The sequence below is a fragment of the Zerene cesonia genome, chromosome 7 (assembly GCF_012273895.1).
Source record: "Zerene cesonia ecotype Mississippi chromosome 7, Zerene_cesonia_1.1, whole genome shotgun sequence".
Taxonomy (NCBI): Eukaryota; Metazoa; Arthropoda; class Insecta; order Lepidoptera; family Pieridae; genus Zerene; species Zerene cesonia.
Genome location: NC_052108.1, coordinates 6,929,715 through 6,953,639, shown reverse-complemented (window position 1 = coordinate 6,953,639; position 23,925 = coordinate 6,929,715). Strand labels below are relative to the sequence as shown.

Here is a 23,925-nt window from a genome sequence, read left to right as displayed (position 1 = left end):
GTTTGTTTCGCAACATAACCTAAATTGCATGAATCGTTCGTGTTTCAATATTTTGATGCTTATGAACTTAAGTGATTTCATTAAATAATATTTGCCATGTCGGAAATTGAGCCTGGTCAACAAAATACCTCAGACAAAACAGACAATGTTAATGCAAACGAATTTACCATAGAGTTGCAAAAATATTACAGTGGGCATAGTGGAAATAGTAAAAAATTTGAATGGACAAATCAAAGAATTCAATGTATAATAAAATTGTTAGATGAGTACAGCATCATAAAATCTCAAGGTAGGCGGCCAACACATAAGCATTACCATCATGCAAGAAAATACGATACAATGAATATTGGCAATCAGAAAGTTTTAATAGTGAAAGGAAAGAATATCTCGGATCCTGTAGAGCAAATAATTCCAACGGAAGAGTATTATGAAAAGATATTTGAGGCACATATTGCCACTGGGCATGGACGTCGAGAAAAAATTGTTCACGCCTTGAAATATAAATATGTGGTGCCAATATTTGCGGTCTCAATATTTCGTAACAATTTGTTTCTAACATATAATCAGAAATTCTGACATTTCTGATTTCCTATTAAATAATAAATTTATTATATTTTAGTGACACATCTATTTCATTTCTAACTCTGCGGGGACATAGAACGGTTGGTCGTGATTGGTCGCTCTTACAATGAGACCGACCAATCAGGAAGAACTTGCAGACAGTTGACAATTTGACGCGGGACATATTGTAATTTAACGGTTTCACTTCGGTAGATTACAATATAGCGAAGAACAATGAGTCAAATTGCAATCATAATGATACGGTTCACAATCTATCGATAGTTTACAATCTAACGATCTTTACAATCTAACGGTGACATATATAACTATCGACCCGCCCAGGCCTCGCACGGTTGCAATAATAAATAATATACTAGCTGCGCCCCGCGGTTTCAACCGCGTAAGTCCGTATCCCGTAAGAATATCGGGATTAAAAGTTGCCTACATGTTATTCCAGTTGCCCAGCTGTCTACGTACGAAATTTCATTGCAATCGGTTCAGTAGTTTTTTCGTGAAAGAGTAACAAACGCACACACATTCTTACAAACTTTCGCATTAATGATATTAGTAGGATAGGATAGCATACATATAAACCTTCCTATTGAATCACTTTCTATTGTATGTACTATGTAGTAGTCAATTTCAGATTTACACACAAACACATGCTCGACATACAAATCTATATTTTCTCCTATTTAAATTGAAACGTACCATACCGGCCATTGTAGAATATTGGTATTAAATTTTATGTAATTTAAAATAACACAAAGTAAAGCAATAATAATTAAATAATTTAATTTTTATATCATAACTTACTTTCCGCCCATCTAGTTAAAGAAAAAAATTGACAGTCACAGGTCTTTCCTGCATAGTTCCCTTTGGATTTCCTGGAAAAAACTATCCTTTCTCGGGTTCCAAACTATAACTGCACTGAATTTCATCGAAATCAGTGTATCTGGTTTAGGTGTGAAGAAGGAAGTAACACAATTTACATGATTTTACATAATTATTATATAAAAGAAAATTAAAACAAAATTGAAAATAATTGTATTGTATATTAAAAATGAAAAAACAAATAAAATTAATAACTAAATTATCCTATTCCATAATTGCTTAACATTATTAAAACGCTTCTTGTTAATTTTCTCCCGAGACCTGAAAAACGAATAGGAAATAATTAAAAAATATAATAAAAAACTAAACAGAAGCTATTATATAAGTAATATTACTTTAAATAAACAAAAAATAGAACTGGCCACGTAAATCCGTCTACTCTTAAATGCAATATTTTTCCCGCCTGAGGCCTTTACTTTTACGCCATTTCTTTTGGTCTGTAGCCTTGCTCGGTTTTCGCCTCATCGTAAAGTTAAATACATTAAGGTTTATATAAATATGAAAATTTTATTAAAATCGGTTGACGAGTTTAGGGAGTCCATCGCGGACAAACAACGTGACACGTAATTTATACATATTTAGATTAATAGCTATAAAGATGATAGCAGTTGTCGGTTCAACACTGATATCTTTGCTATGTTACAGTGTCGCCTGTAGTAAATATTATAAGATGGGATATATAAATATTAACCTCGGGCTCTGAAAATCAGTGCAGTAAATAAATTTTAATTTTAAAATGGTAGCTGCTTTTCTGACGGGGAGTCCTTTTTGCCACTATTACTGATTTTATGTTTTGTTACAGATGTATAAGATACGTTATTTTAAAATGGTGGCAAATAATTAAAATACTTCTATTTCATCATCAGCCCATGTATGTTCCCACTGCTGGGACATAGGCCTCCTATGAGGGTTTAGGCCATAATCCACCACGCTGGCCAAGTGCGGGTTGGCAGATGTCGCATGTCGTCGAACTTTTGATTCATGGACATGCCGGTTTCCTCACGATGTTTTCCTTCACCGTTTTAAGCTATATACTTCTATTTATATTTTAAATATTATTAAGATTAGTAGACACGTACCATTGAACTAGCGTTGTGAGTTGCGGCGGGTGGGCGTGCCCCGCTCTGACGTCACGGGCGAGCCCGACTTGCTGTCCGTGTCGCGTTTCTGCATTTGCGTATTGTATAAGAAAAAGTTTTAAAGCTTTTTTTTTCAATTACTAAATGTATTTTTGGCCATAATAGGTTTAGAAATAATTTTGTTATCTTATTTGGTTTCATTATTACACATTTGAGTATTCAGTATAGACCCTTTAAATATAAAATTAACTGAAATATGACTAATCAATCTATAGTGATATTGTCGTTTTTTCTTTAAAAATTGTACTTAAATTTCAACAAATTGAATAATTATATTTTCAAATACCACCCTTCATATACTATACTAAGCTAGACTTTGTCATTAATAAAATTTACTTTATATCTCCATATAAAAATCAACTCCACAAAAGTCTATATACAGGGTGTCTTGTCGGTGGTACTATTATCATAATACATCTACAATCATAAGAAATTTTGTACGTCGCTTTGCTGCGTACACATAACTATACGTTCCATCGTGCATAGTACCCGACGCGTGGGACATCCTGTATAACAAACATTTTGTATAACAACTTGTATAACATCAGGTATAACACCCTGTATAGCACCAACAACACAAACCTTAACGTCAGTGGAGGTCCTCCGCTTGGGCGTGTGTATCGCCTGGCAGGCGCGCGTGAACGACGCCCGGCGCCCGCGCGTCGGCGTGTCCGCGTCAGCGTCAGCCGCCACGGGGCTGCTTACTGCGGGCCGACACGTCTCGTGTTAAGGGCAAATTGAGCTCGCGCGTACTGCGTATGCATTATTGAGTCGAGTACGCTTCGGCACGAATTGGTCCAGCGCGCACCGGGGATGTACCACACCCCCACAGAAGACCAACGCGAAATAGTAGCATGATACTATTCATTTGCTTACTCATTCGCAGTGGTAATGCCTCCGCGAATGCGATACTCGCTTTTAATGGGTACGGGATAAGAAAAGATTGACGACTGGAAAGACGGAATGGATTAGGAAGGGTGAGGTAAAGAAAACGGGCCACCGGCTCCCCCACTCACCGTACGTGTACGTAGTTGTTTGTAGTATTTTATTATGCCAAGACATGTTTCAGTGGTATGAGAAATAGGATACGACCGATGATTCTCGATACATATAAAATTTCATAAATAAAATTTGGAAACAACCTAAAAGGTAATGGTGATATGACACAACAAATAAACAAAAGGACAAACAACTCACTAGAGACATCTGCGGAGATCCTTCGAGCGATCCTAGCGGGTTTCACTAATGTCTTCGTTTCAGATGCGGCGCGGCGTCCTGTGTTAAATGATTTATTTAGCAAAAAAAAAAAGATAAAAACATTGTATTTATTGCTATGTTTTTGTAGATAACAACAAATTTAATTGTATTTTTTTATTTTATTTTCATAATCTGTCTTTCAGATACCCATAATTGATTAGGTGAAAACACACATATTGTACACTTGAAATAGTAGGTATAAAATGTGAGTTAAAATTATAATAAACGAACAATAATCAACTTAGAATAATGATTGTCTTGAACCAGTGTTGAACACAATTTGTACATTGAATAACACAAAATATCTTAGTATACATTAATTTGAATTCAGGCTCAATTTCTAGGATCAAAACACTTAACTATCGCGAGAAAGATGCGAACAAAATTCTACAAAAGCTTTTAAAAATCATGCAATTCAAAGTTTAAAGATATTCGTTATAAGCAACTTACCTCTCGGTTTGCTGGCGGAGGAAACGAGCGAATCGGGCGAATTCTGCAACTCCTCCGGGTCCGGCGGGCCTAGTGTTAGCGAGATATACTTTACATGCAATGTTAATTATACTACTATATATAACTACTGCTACTATCAACGGCTACATAGAGTAGTGAACACAGATAAATAATATATTAAAAAAAAATACAAATGTTTGTTTTTAGGCCAGAAATGTTGTTCGAATCAAATCATATATAATGATAGCGAACGAGATAGGTTTAGAAAAATAAAATGAAAATATAACAGCAGCCGTAAATATTATTTATTTACAAATAATGATTTCAATGTACCAAGATGCAAGCATCACTCTCATAATTAAGTTATTTTTTTTTAAGTTGGACAATGTAGGTTTTTATTTCTAATTACATGTGTGTTACGTACTACTTTAATAGCAATTGATATAACATGTTAAAGGAAGGATAGTGGCAACTGAAATTTGTAGTAAATTAATAGCATATGGTATTATTTATATAGCGAAAGACATACAAAGTGCACAAGTAAAGATTAATTGTAGAGAAAATTAAATTATTTTAGCTTTTGTTTAATGCTAGCGTAAGTTCAAAAAATATTTTAAATTATTATCTATTTAAAACACTTTGCAAAAAAAAGCATTTTTTTACAATTAGAATTGAAAGTTTCAATCGGAAAAATGCGGGTAGTTTAACATTCACTCACCCTCAAAGTCAGTCTTGTCGAGAAGAGATATAGGATCTATTGTTTGCACGTCGAAGGAAGTAGACGTTTCCTCCGAGGGCCTTCGCCGCCGACCCGGCGATTTGGCTTGAACCGTCTCTAATACGGCTTTTTGGGAACGGAGTAATCTGGAAGCATACACACATGTGTTTTTTAAAGTGTTGGCAACTTTTATTTTTCGCGTTATCATGGGTTTTTGAAATAGGAACCTTCCTTTAGTGACATTAACATTAATCTATTTAATTAAAATTAAAGGTCTCGAAGAACGCAATTTTATGTTAAAATATTCATAAAATAGCAAGCTCCTCTTGGTTTATACAGATACGTACAATTTATAATGATATAATAATATGCTCTAAATTAAAGCAATGATACAAGCAATTTCCAAATAAACGCGTGTTAATAATTTAATACTATAAATACGAAAGTTTGTGAGGATGGATGTTTATTATTGTTATGTATATGTTTATTACTCTTTCACGCAAATAGTACTAAACCGATTGCAATGAAATTTAGTACGTAGATAGCTGGACAACTGGAATAACACATAGGTAACTTTTTATCCCGGTATTCCTGCGGGATATAGACTTAAGCGGGTGAAATCACGGAGCACGGCCTTTTACAAATATCTTAAAGTGTAAACATTTGAGTTTTTGTATGAAAGTTTGCAATGTCTTCATACAAAAACTACTGGACCGAATTCAAAACTTCTTTCACCCTTAGAAAGCTTCATTTACAGACTATATATTTACCACGGATGAAGCCGGGGCGGCCCGCTAGTGTTATCACAAGAAAGATAACTTACCGTCTAGCACTGGAATATTCGCTAACATCCTCTTGACTATCTTTAACCGCATCCTCGAGCGGCGCTTCGGGTATCACAGACAGATCGGTTCTAGTGCTCAATATAGACTTCCTGCCTTTCCTGCCGCCCCTGTCGCCGTCCTCGCTGGCTCTGCTCTTTGCGGACTTTCCAGAACTTTCCGAAGCAACACTGGCCGTATCATCATCCTTTTTACGGCTGGCGCGAGTACGGCGGCGCGGAGTCAATTCCTCTAAGGGCATTACATCATCGTCCTTTTCAGACAGCTCCCTAGATGCTCGTCTGGTCAGAATTTTCCGTATTTCTGTGTTGGGCGTTTTGGACCGCCGGCCGCGTCTGGGCGAATCGTTCTCTGGCGTTTCTGGAATGTTCTGTTCGGATCTCTCTGACGCGGTGCGTGTGCGTGTCGGCGTCTTTAGTTCGACGTCTTTGTCAGTGTCGGTCGTTGAGCCTCTCCTAGACCGCGGTTTGGCTTTTTCCGTAGCGATTTCAGCCGTGTCTGCGGGCGTATCTTGGGATTTAGTGGACGTCGATCGTTTTCTGGTGCGAGGCGTTGCTTTTTCTATTTGCGTCCCTTTAACTAATTCACCAACTGTTTTTGTTTCCGCAATCTCTGTATCTTTGGCTTCAATCTTGTCTTTATTTACATCACTATTGGTGATTTTCTCTCGCTTGTCTAAATCTTTATGCGTTTCATCCAATACCATTTTCTCTTCAATATTTTGTGTGCTTTCCTTTGTAGTGGCATCTACAACGTCCATATCTATCGGAGCTTTGTCTGTTTCACGCATTTTATTCTCTGTCACAACACCTACAACTGATACCGTAACATTAACTTGTTGATCTGAAAAATGAAATATCGTATTAGACAACATATGAAAAAAAAAAGAAAAATTCATGATAGAAAAATAAATAAGTCACCAATACCTAATTTCTTACCTTGATCAGTTTCCATAGCGATATTATTGTATACTTTCTCTTCTTTTTCCTCGGAATAATTAAGATTACCAGATTGTTCAGATTCAATGACAGAATTATCATCAGTAAGTATGGACGCATGCGCTTGATTTAAATCATCAACCACTTCTATAACTTGAATCACCTCACTCTGCTTAGCTGTTACAAATTCTTTATTTTCATTCGTTTCATCGGGTGACTCTACTACGACATTATTATCGACATTTTCTTCACTTATTATATTTTCCTGCGCTACTTGCTCTACCGGTACTTCCTGTATTTGTAGTTGATTCGAATCTGAGTCTGAGTCGTTTATGGATATTACCTCTGCCTCGTCTTCGCTGGACGATTCCTGGGGGGAATATTTAGATTAAAAATAGAATGATAAAACGAACGAAATAGAATGATAAGGAACCAATATATCATATTTTTCAAATGAGCATGTACAATTTTGATAATTTATATTTATTTGTTATTACTTATCTGACAAAAAAGGGATTGGATTTTTGATGTGTCATGGTTAAGCTAATAAATCATTGAGGAGAATATGAAATTCTGCTTTGCCTTTTGTATTTGCATATTCTTATTATTTTACGATTTAACCTGCGAGTCAATAATACATACTTCCTCAGAACTCTCCTCTGATTCCTCTTCCTCTTCCACTTCCTCAACTTCCACTTCCACTTCAGTACTGGAATCCGATTCCTCGCGACACTCGTCATCAGACATTTCACCTTCGATCTCGTTGATCTCCCGTTCTATTTCCACGATTTTCTCCTTCTCCTTCTGAATCACACGCGCCGTATCCTGCTCCATTTGAGATTTCCAGTCTTTATCCATATCCATATCACTATCATTGGTCATTAAGCTCGATTGATCGATTTGATCGCGTTTCTCCATAGTGCTCTCATTTCCTAACACGGACTTCCCTAATACACTTTCATCTAGCTTCATTTCCGGCGGTAACTTTTCCACCTTGCTTTCAGATTGCACACTTGTCTCTGCGGAACTCTCGAAGCTGTGTAACACGGATTTGCCAGCATCTTCGTTGAAGGTTGTGAACGGTAGAGATTTAACTTCCACATGAGTGACACTTTCTTCGTGTATGCTGGACGATTCGCCGATGCTGCTTTGGTAACTGTGCAAGACTGATTTCTCGACGAACACTTCGTGAATACTAGTGAATGCTGGTAGAGATTTTATTCCATGAGAACTTTCCTCCATTTTGGATACTTTCTCTGTTGTGATAGACAGACTATCGTTCGAACTCTGTAGTACAGACTTGTTAACAATTGGTGAGAAAGTTACGTCCATTAAACTAGTGGCTTGCTTGGAAGGTTTCATCGGTGTACACTCAATGACGCTTTCAGATTTCTCTTCAGAGCTTTCCGTTTCGACTTTTTCTACATTCTGTTTGGTTTTAGCGAAAGTGTTCGCTTCTAAGACCATTCTAGAGAGGGATTTTTTGCCTTTTGCTGTAATGTCTTTCTTGGGTGACATTAGCTTTTCAGGAGTTTTGGAGCGACTTCTAAAATAGACAATTAATAGATAACAATTCAATTAAAGTAAGTTCTTTGTTAAATATAAAATGTCACATTTGGGAAACAGATATATGTATACCCAAATATAAAATAATTATTTCAATTTACCTTAAACTTCGTGGACTCTCTAAAATGTGTTGTTCTTTTTGTATTTCCACTTCGGGTGTGCGGGATCGACTTCTGTTAAGAAATAATGAAGCTTAGTTAATGAATTGGGCATTCTAATACTCCCGTTTGACCGCCTCCTTGGTACAATGGTTAACGCGTGAGCGTAGAACCGAGGGGTCCTGGGTTCGACTCCCGGTGGGGACGCACAAAAAAAGTCTCGGTCTGGCAGGACATAGAAGGCTGATCATCTACTTGTCCATAAAAAAAATCGATCAGTGAAACAGGTGCATATCATCTGCCCCATACCCCAGTAGGGGACACGGGACTTCACTTACTTTAATACTCTCGTTTCCTCTTAAATTTAAATTCCTTATTTATTTTCACGATGCAAATAATCATTACCAATTACGCAATAACTATTGGACATATTATTAACCAGCGGTCCGCCCCGGCTTTGCCCGTAATACATATATAGCCTACAGCCTTCCTCAATAAATGGGCTATCTAACACTGAAACAATTTTTCAAAGCGGATCAGTAGCTACTGAGATTAATGCGTTTAAACAAACAAACTCTTCAGCTTTATAATATTAGTACAGATAAAAGAATCTTAATAAACAAATCAGCAAGGTACAGAAGGTTATTTTTTTTTTTATTTTTCGGTTTTACCAATGATATAACTGTCATTAAATTTAACATATTTGTATTTAATTTAATACAACGATATTTTTTATTACATATCATAAAAATGACTCACCTAAGGCTTCTACGTGTGGGCGATTCGGAAGGCTTTGTAGGAGACTCCTTGATAACTTCCAAACGAGGCGACTCCATTACTCTCTCTATTCTTTCTGGTGTACGTGACCTGCTTCTGTAAAATGTATGGATTAATGATTATACATATTATTATATAATAATTTTGATTTCATACCTTTTTAGTTTTTAATGTCATTTAGACTGTAATGAAATTCAATTTTGGTGAAAAATTATATAAAAAAATAATATATTAAATGAATAATGATGAAAATAACCAAGGAGTGTGCTTAAAGCCAGAGATATCTTTTGAGTGCTATTTATCTTTGTAATTGGCAATATATACTCAAGAAATATAATCACAAAATACTTCAGTTTCTGAAAATATTCATTCTTTTTTCTGTACATTAAAAATAAAAAAAAAAAACACCCCAGTATTTTAAACAGATAAATTTTTTTCTCTACATATATAATCTGTATAAATAAAAGTGCGTGTTATCGATAAAACTGATTACCTAGTAGTTGGTACAGATAGTGTGTTTGTGGGATTTAATTCGGCCTGTTCCAATTTCGGCACTTCCAAGATGGCCGGCAGGGGGGAAGCACGTGGGCTCACTTCTGGCGTGCGAGATCGGCTTCTAGAAAAATCCATATAATGTTGTTTATATATTTTGTTATATAACGAGAAAAATAATTGACATCGAAGAATCTAAATTTTGTATTTGTTATACTAATATTATAAAACTGTAGAGTTTGTTTGTTTGTTTGGTTGAACGCGCTAGTCTCAGGAACTACTGGTCCGCTTTGAAAAATTCAGTGCTAGATAGCCCGTTTCTTCTGCAAGGTTTTAGACTATGTAACATCAGGTAGTATGTGAGTATAACCGCGGGGCACAACTAGTTCATAATTAAATAATATAGTCAAAATTCTTAATGTAGTACACATTTTTATTCTGTTGCACTATTTTTTATAATAAAAGCAGCCAAGCGATAATCTATCTATATGAATATTTATTTCGAAATCGTAAGCGTTTCAACGCGTTAATAGCATTACCTACTGGACCGTTTTTTAAAATTTCTTCCACCTTCGATTTCTATATTATAAATGCCAAAGTTTGTAAGGATGTGTGTGTGTGTGTGTTTGGCGCTCTTTCACGCAAAAACTACTGAACCGATTGCAATGAAATTTGGTACGTAGATAGCTGGACAACTGGAATAACATAAAGGCAAATTTTTATCCCGATATTCCTACGGGATACGGACTTACGCGGGTGAAACTGCGGAGCGCAGCTAGGCTATAGGCTATACCACGGATGGAGCCGGGGCGGACAGCTAGTCATATATATATATATATATATATATACATTCATAAGTACCCGTTAGTTTTTCGTAACACATTTTTCATCGTCTTATTTATTTTTAATTATAATTTATTATAATTACCTGGTAGCTCTGGTGGAACGAAGCGGGGTGACTATTGGTGAGTCTTGACGTTCAGGAGTGCCGCTGCGGCTTCTGGATTGTTCCAAATTATATCTAACATATATATTGTTGGATTTAAGCATAAATACGTGTTTAATTAAGAATATTGAAAGATTAAATCTGTCTTTGTTTACGTTAAAGTTCGCGCTTTATCTTGACAGTTAGACTAAGTTGTTAAATATTCAGAAAAAAAGACATAAAAATTTTTTAGAATGATATTATAAAATTATCTGGAATTTTATTTAGGAAAACTAATTTAACATGTGATTATTCAGTGAACTGCACTATTAATAATAACATATATATATCTAGACTTTATACTAATATTATCAATCTCAGAAATCACTGGGCTGATTTTGGTGATACTTGGTATGGCATTATATTAAGACTTGAGGACATATAAGGATTTGATTCCAGAAATCCAATAAGAAATGGTAACTATGCACAAATGACCTGGGTAAAGCCGCAGGACGAAAGCTAGCTTCAAAAAATACAAAACATATTTCATTAAAATACCCACCTATTTGCCAGGGGTGTGCTTTCGCTAACACCAGATCTAATACTCCTTCGGCCCTTAGGCGTTTTCGGTACAAAACTCAATTCCGCCGAACTGTCGAATTCCATTGCATCTTCCGTCCTTGTCACACTCGAACCAAACCGCACTTCTATCTCACTCGACTCCGTTTCGAAACGCCTCGTCTCGCTCACACGTGTACGTGGAACACGTACATCCGTCTCTCTCTTACGTTCCTCAGGCTCTGGCGTTCTGCTGGATCGTCTCTCGCCAGTGTATCGAGGGTTTATAAGTGTGACGGGTATATCGGCTATGCTCTCTATTGATGTGTTTGGATCGTCCGATAGACTACTGTTCGCTGATATTGATAGAGATTTTCTAAAACAAAATAAAATACATATTTAAAATCCAGTGTGTGGACAAAAAAACATTTTGTTATTTTAGCCTTATAGAAATCAGTATGTTTAACCTCGCTCTAACAGAGTCCTTATATGATTTTCTCGGATTAATTTTGCTTTCAGCTGCGAATTTCTTGGGCGGAGATTCCAGTGGTTTATCCTGTTCTTTTACCTGTGAAACGGGCATAAAATAAATGAATGAAACTTAATATTATTATTATTAGGTTAAGTTAAGGGAGTTCCGAAATACACACGTTCTTCCATTCAATATAATAAAAATATATTTGAAGATGTTATATGTATATTATTATTATATATGTTGTTGTAATTAAATTAAAACTGTCAAACTTTCACTAAGAATTTCATTGACTCCATTTATTAAAGCTTTTAGACTATGTAACATCAGGTAGTATGTGAGTATAACCGCGGGGCACAACTAGTTCATAATTAAATAGTATAGTCAAAATTCTTAATGTAGTACACATTTTTATTCTGTTGCACTATTTTCTATAATAAAAGCAGCCAAGCGATAATCTATCTGTATGAATATTTATTTCGAAATCGTAAGCGTTTCAACGCGTTAATAGCATTACCTACTGGACCGTTTTTTAAAATTTCTTCCACCTTCGATTTCTATATTATAAATGCCAAAGTTTGTAAGGATGTGTGTGTGTGTTTGGTGCTCTTTCACGCAAAAACTACTGAACCGATTGCAATGAAATTTGGTACGTAGATAGCTGGACAACTGGAATAACATAAAGGCAACTTTTTATCCCGATATTCCTACGGGATACGGACTTACGCGGGTGAAACTGGGGAGCGCAGCTAGGCTATAGGCTATACCACTCCATTTATTAAAGCTTTGTTTTTTTATATCAAATTCCTGTTTTATCCCAAGGGGGCATTTAGTCGGAATAAAAATTATTATATCACCCAAGTTCAAACCTAGACAGGGTTATATACCAAATATATAATATATATATTAAATTTCATCAAAATCCATTCAGTGGTTTCAGCGTAATTGAAATAAAATAAATAGTGTGATATTCAATTACTTTTTTTCTTCAGAAGATACGAACTTACCTCATTATCAGGCGAATCCGGAGCTTTATGTATTGCTATGGCAACAGGAGATGTTGACGGTAGCTCTGTCGGTGTTGGTATTGTGAATCTTAGGTGTCTGAAAAAAGTTTATGTTTTGTCATAATTTTAACATTTAATGAAAAAACAAAGGAAATTATAATAAACTAGCTACACGCCCCGGCTCCGCCCGGGTAGCTATTTATCGTAATTTAAATAACAACATATCCTATCTTTTAAGTTAGATCAAACTGCACATGGTATGCGAATTTGATATAAAACGGTTGAGTCCTTTGGCAGTCCATCGCGGACAAACAACGTGACACGTTATTTATATATATATTAAGATAACAAATCAAAACATACTTATTAGTAGAGTCGCTGTAGTGCGTGTGATTGCTGGCCGTGTCCATATCATCGTCACTTTCCACGGCTAAGTCTGTCACCGACACTGCACTCTCTTGCCATTCCGCTCTCCGACTCTGCAATTAATTATCTCATATTATATATATATGTGTGAATCCTGTGATGAAGTTATTTTATATTTTTCTTTTTCTATTTGTGATATAGCAATCAGTAGAGCAGTAAGAAATTATATAAGAACAACTTAGTCTAGATACACATGTAACTTTGCAATAAACAACATAATCCACAGATCAATTAATATTTTATGTGTGCAACAAATAAAATAGTAATAAGTTAATATATAAAAATCAATTGCTGTTCGTTAGTCTGGCTAAAACTCGAGAATGACTGGTCTAATTTTTATAATCCTGGTTTTGGTGCATTCTGAATAGTCCAGGGATGGTTAAAAAGGTGAGAACAATACGGAGGAGGGCGAAGCCGCGGGCGGGAAACTAGTAAGTTATTTAATAGTACACATAGTTAAAACCAATGAGTAGCGTGGATTTCGAAACTGATTAAGAACAAGGAACTACGCAGGCGAAAAGCTAGTTAAGAAAATTTTACTATGCCATATTGTTATTTCATTCCCCTACTTGTGTTTTCGAGTATGAGTTTAGATTGATTTAAAAATGAATTATCCTAATTACCTTCAGTATACTCTGTGGTGTTTCCGGCCTGGTGCTGTGTTTATACCTAGGACTCTCCACATCGGGCATGTCCAGTAACGTTGCGATTTGTTCGCTCAACTTTTGGCTCACTTTCACGGCACTGCCCGGCTTGTTTCTTGGCGTTTTGGGTGACAAGTCGAGACGTGCACGCTTGGCCGGCGTGGAATCGTTCTGCCTTTGCTCAGATAGATAGCTGAAAGGTAAATGCATTGTTTTATTGTATGAATTATTAGGAATTAATTCTATTTGTGTAAAAACGACATATCTAGGTTGGATTGCCAGCCATGAAAATAGTTTTGCAAGAAAATTAGTACAAGATACTAAAAGATTATGTTATTACCATCAACAATGGGAATAAATTGCTACAATATTTAATACGATTTCTCTAATCTTCTTATTTAATCAAATCGTATAAAGAATTAACGAAGATGGCTGCTTTATTTCCATTATCAATGATCTACTGTTTTTGAATGGTAATATATGACTTATTTGTTATAATATATCTATTTTGGAAAAAATTCTATTTTACGATTTGGGTACATAAGACTTTGCTATATATATATATATATATATTTTATTTATATCGAACCTCTTTGTCTTGTACAGTTTGGGCGTGCAAATGAAAGGCGTGTCTTCAATATTTAACGCTCTTTTGAGACCTTTCTTAATTTTCGGCTTATTCATCCATGTCTCACTCGCATTTTCAATCGTATCCTGTTATACAAATGGAATATTTTAATACTGTTATATTCTGGAATGTTCCTACAAAAAAAGATTTATATTAAGTTGCTTAACACATATTACCTGTACGAACGAAGATTTGTAGGTGAAGGTGTTTTTAGGCGAGTTTGGTTTCACGTACACCGACATCGGCTTTGGAGCGAGAACTAGAAATATGAAAATCGACGTTTAATATTTAATTAAGACTTGATGTGAGATTGATTCAGATTCGAAGATCAGATTTTACCTTAATAATATGGATAAAAATCACTGGACTAGAAGAGATGCAATAGGAATAACATTAATTATATTTGAAAAATTAACAAAGTAAAATATTTTAAGCATCAAAAACAAGTGTTTAAAAGATTGTTAAGGTTGACTGTGTGTCACTTAAGTGGTTCGGCTCCATTAGGACTAAAGATAACATGCAACCACTAGCGGGTATGTATAGTTTACTAATGCCAACAGCACCTCTGGCCTATAGTAAAAAAAAAAAAAATAAAAACAAAATTCAAAAATAGAACACCAACCGTGCAGCTTATATACTCGTTATCCAGCAGCGCGGCAACCTCGCCCACTTCCGAAGAAACAAATTCAAAAAAAGAACACCACCAACCATGCGGCTCGTAATCGCTATCCAGCAGCGCGGCAACCGCGCCAGCTATCCGCGGCACGTCCGCCACCAGAGCGGCCACGAGCGTGTCTCTGATGCTGTCCCGCTCCGCCGCCTCCGCCAGCGAGTCGGTGGAGCGCGCGCCGCGGTACCGCGGCTTCGACTTGATTTGCTTGTTGTATTGTTCCGCTTCCAGGTATCTAGGAGTGTATTTCGATTACATATAATTATTATATCGATTAATTTTAAGCTAATAAAACAGACTTTGGTTAGTTATAATAGTAACGACTTAAAAATATACTGTTCGAAATATAAATAGAAAAAAATTGACAAATACAAGAATTGAATGGAAGGATCAAAATTGACATACTATTTGCTGCCACAGTTTAAAACGTAGGAGTAAAACATTACAATAAATATCTAATTAGTAATAGAGACGAAAATAATTATGCATTTTGAAACTTATATCAGTTTCAAAATTTTTATATATTTTCAACTAAATTCAATAAATATCAAAAAGGTTTGACTTTAATCAATTTAGATTTATACATTCATTAAATTAATTCACGTATTTTATCGCGTTTCAAGAACATGGCAAGTTTGTTCAAACAAAAATCGCCAAATTATCTAAAATAATCTCACCTAGCCTGTTGCAAGAGATACATAACCAATATATCAGATGTCTGTGCCTCGTTGCAATCTTTCAAATACTTAATGAAACACTCTTCTTCCACTGGTAATAACGTAACTTGTAAAACTTTTGCCAGCTGCCCTGTGTTGCGACAACCTGCAAAATTATTTCGTTATAATACAAAATACATTAAAAATTGAAAACACTTGAAAGTTCCAAATATAATATTTCATATTGTGGCTGGTCCAATTCGTGCCGAAGCGTGCTCAAATCCCACATAAAATTACACGAATGAGAAATTTCTCATTTATAAAGCATTTCAATGCTATAAAACTAAAAATTAAATTACACGAATTATTATATTGTTCTAGATAACGCACTTTTCCAGAAGAGATTATATTTTCTTTTTTTCCACGCGATATCGAAGTTATTCATTATTACATTCTTATATTAACTATTCAATCAAAGGGACGGTCATATATTCAAAATTAACTTTACATCATTATCAGATTAATTTTATTTTTTACATCTATATATGAAAATAGAAGTGAATCACCGTATGTGTTGCTTAGCACAAAACTAACGAATTTTGAATTTTTTTAAGGCGCATTTGTTGTAATGGATAGAAGATTTTTTTAAAATTAGAAAAACTGACAAAAAAATGCCTACTCAAATGAGCAGGTACTTTTTTATATTATTAAAACACTCACCCTTAAAGAAATAATCCAGTACTTGCACCTTATCTTCATTACAACCAACGTTCTGAACGCACATTCTAACAACATCCAACGCTTCAAACACGAGTCCCCTAGCTAGATATAAATCACAACACGACTGCCAGTCTTCTAATTTATCATGGCAGTTGAGATCATTTTTGTTCACATTCTGTATAGGAGCCGGTTTCCGAACGTGCAAATATTGCAATGCGGCTTGCGACTTCTTTTGTGCGAGCAGAGACGATAGCACCACTTGGTGTTGCCAGTCGGAGAGTGTGTTGCCAGTTAGGCATTGAAGTTGGTCGAGGGCAAACTGAAAAAAAAGGGGATATGAGGATATATTATATGGATTTCGTTTCATCATCAGTTTACATTAAATAAGTGTAGGAGTATTTATATCTATTATACTAACACTTTTCATGATATAACATGATATGGCAATGTTTATTAATAGAAGTTCTTTATGAAAAGTGAGAGAAGAACCATGTTGAAATCATGATTGATGTAAAGTCAAATAATCTTATACAAGAAAATTAAACATGAACTCACACTACTCAATGATAATAAATGGTAAAAAAAAAATTACATGAAAGTCTCGATGATCCAGATGCCAGAAGGCCTGTGTGGCGCGAACTAACGTCGTGCTGAGACCGAACATTGGCGGGAACTGCATCAAACGGCGGATCACCGTTTCGTATCTGACAAGAAAATGGTCCAATTAAAGAATTGCGATTTGCTTGCGCGCAGACGTACACGCATATGCGTACGTTTTTATGAGAAGATGGTTTAATTTTTTTGTAAAAATCAATATTGTTAAATAGAAATGGCAAAAATAAAATAAAATGCTGTATGGATGCAGTATTCGATCTATTTTAGGTCGTTTGTGTTAATATGAATGATGATGTCGCGATTTTAACTTTAATACTATTATTTTATATTTTCACTAAATTATAAACATAACAAAATAAAACATACTGTGAATCATCATAGAGCATAGAGTAATCAAGCAGCAAATACAAAAGTAGAGAGTGTTTATGTTCTTCGGAGATATCTGGTAAGAGATAGAGTCTCAACAATGCGTAGAGGGATGGAGGAGGGTATAAACCCCCACATTCGCTTCCAGCCCGCTTCCATATTCTGAAAAATTAATGAGGAAATGATTTAAAAAAAAAAAACATACTTTATCTTCTTAGACAGAATGAGATGCAATTGTTTTCAATTAAAGCAATTGCTATAGCAAATTTCGAAATTGGAATGATTTTTATAATTAACTAAATGTGCCCTATTATTGAAAAGCCACAAGTTTATTGAAGAAACAATTTATTAAATTTATAAAACAAAAAGTGAGTGCAGATTTAAAATCTAAATGAAGTTCAATTATTCCAAATTGATTTAAATTTTTACTACATTCTAAAATGTTTAATTGATCCACTCTTGTTCTTTTATGCCATAAGCAAACAACTGAGCTGGTAGTTCACCTGATGATCACCACCGCCCATGAACATTCGCAGAGGCACTACCCGCTTTTAAGCGGAAAGGGATAGGGAAAGGATTGACGACTGGAAAGAAGGAAGGGACTGGCAAGGGTGAAGAAAAAGAAACGGGCCTCTGTCATGTAAATATAACACTCACTTGTGTACGACCTCTCCCCCAAATTCGTTTAGTATGAGTTGGTCCACATATAACAGAGGGCACGGGACACAACTAGGATCACCTTCTACCGTGTCTCCTTGTATGCGATGTAGCTTTACACGGCTGTGGGAGAGAAATATATGTATTATTGTGTAAATATAATGTCTTCAGACATTTTATAGATCAATATATATATATGGAAAATGATAGAAGATCTATTGAGACATGTGTGATATGTTTGCTTAAAGTGCCATAATTATTAAGTATATACAGAAAAAGTTTAACATAAAAATGTACCGGAAATCGTAATAATTGTATTAAAGTTTTCATGAATAAACATAGAATTAAGATAGAAGTAAATGAAATAATTTTACTAAAACTTTTTTAACATCGTAAAATAATATTTAGGTTGTTAATTACGGATGAAATTACATAAGAAATGTACGTCCATGAAATTTAATCAACTTACCGTTTCTTATAAACAGAATACAACTGCTCAGCTGGGTAAGGCAATGCAGCATGAGGGTGGTTTCTTTCCGGCAGCAACCCAACCCTTAGAAACCATTGAACTACTTGGAAGTAAAGTGACACTGTGCCGATGCCTTTATATTTTTCTTCCATTTCACTTAAAGCTAAAACAATGTAGCATTTAAGATATAAACATTAACTTATGAGAATTTCTCAACTAAAAGAATGATCTATGTAACAGATTCCAATATCTATGAAACATGTGAAATAAATCTCTGTTTATAACGGCAATGAAACATAAACATTTAAAATTTATATTTTTATGTTAGCACTTGATAATTGCCATATATATTAGATTTACAAAATTAAATAGCAATCAATTCACTAGGTCCACATTCATCACTTTAAAATTTTATTTCATTACAAAATCTAAAACTCAAAAGAGATTTAAGAAAGTATGATATACATACCATCAGGTACGACTAGGTTACAGCATTTCGTCAAAACTGCATCAAGTAAGCCAGTCAACTGAGTCAGCTGTTGTACGCAGTGCTCCAAGCATCTTATAACATTCCTATTGAGAGAAAACAAAAATTTTAACTTATGTCTACATTAAGACACTATAGTTGGACACAATAAAACACTTAAATTAGAATAATAATTAATGTATCTTTTCGGTTTGAAGGAAAAAAATTGAAAAAAAAAAGTTTATAGACAGTAAAATCTTATGCATAAGTCATCAAAAGTTAGATAAAAATGTCATATACCTGTCCGGTAATGTAGCTGAAGTAAACAATGGCGAAATTAGTTCTTTGGCATTTTCTTTCAATTCAATAGCTCGCCTCCAACTCCAGTCAACCTGAAAATTGTTGTACCGTAAAAAAGAATATTAATTATTACGTTCTGAGTACATTGGCATTAATATAATTTGACTACCAAATTTCAGGATGATTATTCCCACTAAATGCCAAATAACGAAGAACTTAAAAATGTCACAAATGGGGGCCCATTTGTGACATTTTTAAGTTCTACACCACATTCTAAAATGGATCCAAATGATAATAATTATCTATCAAATACAATAAGAATCACGTCGATCGGTGGAAAACTCATCCAGTTATCTCATATTGTCAGTGATTGTCGGTTGCACAAAAAAAAAAAAAAATACAGTCAAATTAAAAACCTTCTATTTTGGAAACATATGATAAAAAATTAACATACATAAGACATATTATTAAACATCGCAAGATGGAATAAGATTTTAAACTAGCCTTTTCATACATACCAAAAAAGTAAGTGTACATCCAACACCCGCGTGAGTGCCGGTGGCCCACTCCTGCGCACATCGCTTGAGCAGTTGCGACAGACGAGCCTCTAATGCCACCGATAGAATGAACTTTCTTTGTTCGTCCTGAAAAATGAGTCGTAAATAAGCGATCTACAATTGTAGATATACTTAGTTAAATAACAAAAATTACTAAGGCATAATGATGATATGTTGGTATAAGTAAAAAAAAAATTCATCAATGCATTCTACAATTTAAATAGACCTAAAATATTAATTACTTTTTATTGCAAATTTCGAAAAATGATGATGGCACCTAATACCATAATAATAAATATATCTAAACACTTTTTATACCTATTCAATCCATTTCCACCATGCATAATAACAATAAATTCCCAAACCACCTACCATAGACATGTCCATATGATTATCCCTATACAGTGGCATCAAACCGGCGGACAAACACGCGGTATACAATCTAGCGGGCGAGAGTAGGCAGGAGGGACCAGCCTCCGACATAGAACTGATTATCTGACGTTGAATGCCTACAGTGTGGAGTACTATGGCCTCCGAGGTGTTGAGGCAGACACAATCTGTAATTATAATTAAAAATGTATTTTTTTAAATATTTTTTTATAAACAGTGATTATACAGGGTGTCCAGTGAATAGAACAACTTAAAAGAAGATAGTTGTACAGGTAGCTATATTATATTAAATAAATAAAAAATAAGAAATTAAATAACCTTACCATTTTAAGAAGGAAACTCACCATATTGCAAGGAGTTTGGGTAGAAATGTTCCTCTAAACGAGTAGCATGTGAATACGGGGATAGAGATACAGGGTCCAGTCTCATGTCGAGGGATAAACACCCCCTGCCGAGCTCTGAACACCAGGCTGTACTCATGAATGTATTGCTTTGCAGCTGATATGTTGCTGGAAGAGATTTAATTGTTAGCTGATAAAATAACATGCTATAATATAAAAAGGGTCTCTATTTTCCAACCAAAGAAAGTACTGTATTAATGAAGACAGAAAGGAAGATATTACTATGTACCTGGCATTTGGTCTTTGTACCATTGATCCAGGTCAAACAACAGCATTCCATAATGAGACGATGTAGCCCTCTCACCCCAGCACTCCCATACCAATTGACATAGATTTAACATCGCTGAAATATATGAAAGTTTCTTAGTGGAGATACCCTTAAGATATTAATTTAAGAGCTTTCTAAACTTTGTGTTTTCGCATGTATATTAAAAGTGTAACAAATACCTTCTTCCCCTTCATCTCCCAACATGGTATTGATAGAATAAGTATGGCAAGAAATGCATCTACCACCAATAAGATGTGAATGGTCCATTGACCCGAGTTCCACTTGAAACCGAACTGTAGCTGTTGAAAATTCCTGGGAAACAGTTTTTTTTTTATTTTTAGTTTTATAGCATTAAAATTCTTTATAAATAAAATGGTATGGTTATTATTAAAATAACATTAAATTAAAATTTACACACAAAATACACATGTATAAGATATGTTAAGTGTTATTTCATTAGAAGGACATTAGTTTTACTTTTTTATAAAGTAATATTATAACATACACTATCTCTATTTGAGATTATAAAAAAGAACATTTATTCTGCTAATTTACATGTCCAATTTCAAAAGATTTATTATCAAATTTCTCAAAGAAAACAAACTAACACAATTCTTACCTGATACAAACACTTATTGTCCACTAGCATCCTTTTGCCTTGATAAGTCAGGGAATACATAACAGCTAGCGGAAACTCATGCTCTTCAAACCTATCTATCACTGAGAATACAACCCACAAGTAACAAAACGCTCTGGGGTCATCACATGGTTCCTGCAATTTAATACAAAATAATTTTTTAAACATATGAAAGTTTCTTCATAGATTTTTTTATCGAAAAAGTATTGTAGTAGTCTTATGTGTAATGTAGAAGCTGTGTCCTGTGGTTTCACTTGCCATGCATGATGTTATGAGCTTCCTTCGTAAATGGTCTATCTAATACTGAAATAATTTTTTAAATTCAAATTGGACTTGTATTTTCTGAGATAATTTTTACAATCAAACAATAGTTTTTCATACTCAATAATTCATATCATAACACTGATTTAATATTTCACTGTAAAACTAAATTATCCCCTAATTTTTTCAATAAATTGTTTTAATGATTAAATTAGAAAAAGCTTAAATCTTAATAATAAATCTATTTATGTCATTCACATGAATAACATACCTGAAAACCAAAATGTGTAACCGGCAAACATTCAACATTAACTTGAGAAGTGAACTCCAATGCCAAGTCCAGTATATTCCACAGCTGAAAAGCACCAAAGTTGAAGCCAACGGCTAAACTTCCCAACTGAGGTATATATTGCACTACAGTTACTCTAACATGATCCTGCTTTGCTTTCATGCGAGGTGTGCCATCTGGATTGCGGAATATGTATTGATAATCTATGAATGAGTCTTCATTGAGCAGTACGGCTAAATGCTCATCATTGTTAGCTGGTAGCTCGCCTTGTCTCTCAATCTTATGTAGCACTTTTAATGAAATGTGAACTAGTGTTGCAGGATCTGTTTCAGTTTTAACTAGATGAGCATTGCCTTGGGCTATATCATTTAATGCTGAAATGGAAATATACATGTAGCCTTAAATATATTCAATTTGGAGAAATCTTTATTTTTTAGATTTATTGTGTAGAATATTTATTCAAAATATTAAAAATATATTTGAATAGAAAAAAGGAATTAAGTTGAAATTGGAGTGTTAAAATACTATTTATTTCCTCAGTACCTCTGAATGTGACCTCTTTCCCTAAAATATTGTAATAGTTATATTAACTTAGAAAAATATCCAAATAATACCTTGTAAAAGGGCACTCCTATTAAGATCAATCACAAAAATTTCACCCCTCTGTGTTCCAGCCATTATAAGCCCGTCGAAACAAGTGAATGGCCCACTAGACACATCATCACATAAGGCCAGCTCAGTGATGATTACATCTGATTGGATACAGCGTAGTATTTGAGATCCATTGATATGTAACACACAAATTAATCCACAATCGTCACATTCAAGACTGATGACTAGCTGTTTGGAGTTATGTGTTAATGTTTTAGGAAGTTCGATAACACTGGTGACGGAGATATTGCTGAAACATATATAGAAATAAAAATCTAATATGATAAGAGATAAGTTTATTTACAAAAAAATATATAATTGAGGGAGCATATGTTATCTTTCCCAAGTACAGTGTTAGTTCTGATTGGATTTTTTATAATATTTTAGGATACAATTTGATTATCTTAATTATTAAATATTGATGTATGTACCTTGAGCCATTTCCAAAAGTCTTTGCTGCTACCTTCAATCCACTTCTTAGATCAACCACACAAAATTTAGGTCCCAGTGCCAACCAACCATGTTTGGTGTCTCGCAATATACCTCCCAAAGGTGTACTTTCTGAAATAAGATAAGATAAAATAGTATTTAAATATGGTTGTTATATCAATATAAACAAATATATGTACAATTACAATTATATTTATTTACAATGATTTTTAAACATCTAACATATATTTTATAGGCACAGCGAAGTACAATGCAGCCAATAAGACGTTCGGCTTCATTGAATATTCAATAATTTGCTCACCTGTATTGTCATCAGTAGGTTGTAAAAAACTAAACACAGCCGGAGATAAACTAGTAGTTTTTAAGATAGAAAAAACGCTGTCTTGTAATTTTTGCATATTGTTACTTTTCTTGTATTAGATTAGTGGAAGTAATGATAATAATTATTATATATTTTAGAGGTTATACGACATTTTATTCGCTTTATTTGTTCTCTGTGATTAATATGGATGCGAAAACTTTATAAAACAGTTTCTAGATATAAAAAACTTGATAAATAAATGAATAATATAATTTTATCGCCTAACGGCCGTTTAAACGTAAATAAGCCATTCAAGACCGGTATGCGCGAAACAAATTTTTCTATGATGTCATTGTCAAATGTCAAAACCCTATTCTGTATTCTCAAATCACAGTTGATCTCAAGCTTA

At 34.4% G+C, this 23,925-nt stretch overlaps 1 protein-coding gene across 1 annotated transcript; it reads right to left on the bottom strand.

The window, feature by feature from the left end:
* Positions 1 to 1,613: 1,613 nt before the first annotated feature.
* LOC119840708 (protein ELYS) lies at positions 1,614 to 23,858 on the bottom strand. Its single transcript, XM_038367421.1, has 39 exons — positions 23,517 to 23,858; positions 23,197 to 23,326; positions 22,729 to 23,015; positions 22,097 to 22,488; positions 21,547 to 21,699; positions 21,107 to 21,239; positions 20,889 to 21,002; positions 20,603 to 20,767; positions 20,241 to 20,425; positions 19,830 to 19,955; positions 19,312 to 19,403; positions 19,015 to 19,118; positions 18,546 to 18,708; positions 18,077 to 18,199; positions 17,420 to 17,581; positions 17,031 to 17,142; positions 16,439 to 16,757; positions 15,740 to 15,884; positions 15,101 to 15,297; positions 14,569 to 14,651; positions 14,354 to 14,478; positions 13,744 to 13,957; positions 13,058 to 13,173; positions 12,695 to 12,791; positions 11,683 to 11,783; positions 11,220 to 11,591; positions 10,661 to 10,753; positions 9,734 to 9,856; positions 9,223 to 9,336; positions 8,467 to 8,538; positions 7,442 to 8,345; positions 6,800 to 7,169; positions 5,843 to 6,704; positions 5,020 to 5,165; positions 4,302 to 4,370; positions 3,792 to 3,869; positions 3,177 to 3,298; positions 2,535 to 2,622; positions 1,614 to 1,716 (listed from the first exon to the last, which is right to left on the bottom strand). The coding sequence occupies exons 1-38, from the start codon at positions 23,611 to 23,613 to the stop codon at positions 2,542 to 2,544; spliced, it is 7,341 nt and encodes a 2,446-aa protein (XP_038223349.1). The 5' UTR covers positions 23,614 to 23,858; the 3' UTR covers positions 1,614 to 1,716; positions 2,535 to 2,541.
* Positions 23,859 to 23,925: the final 67 nt, after the last annotated feature.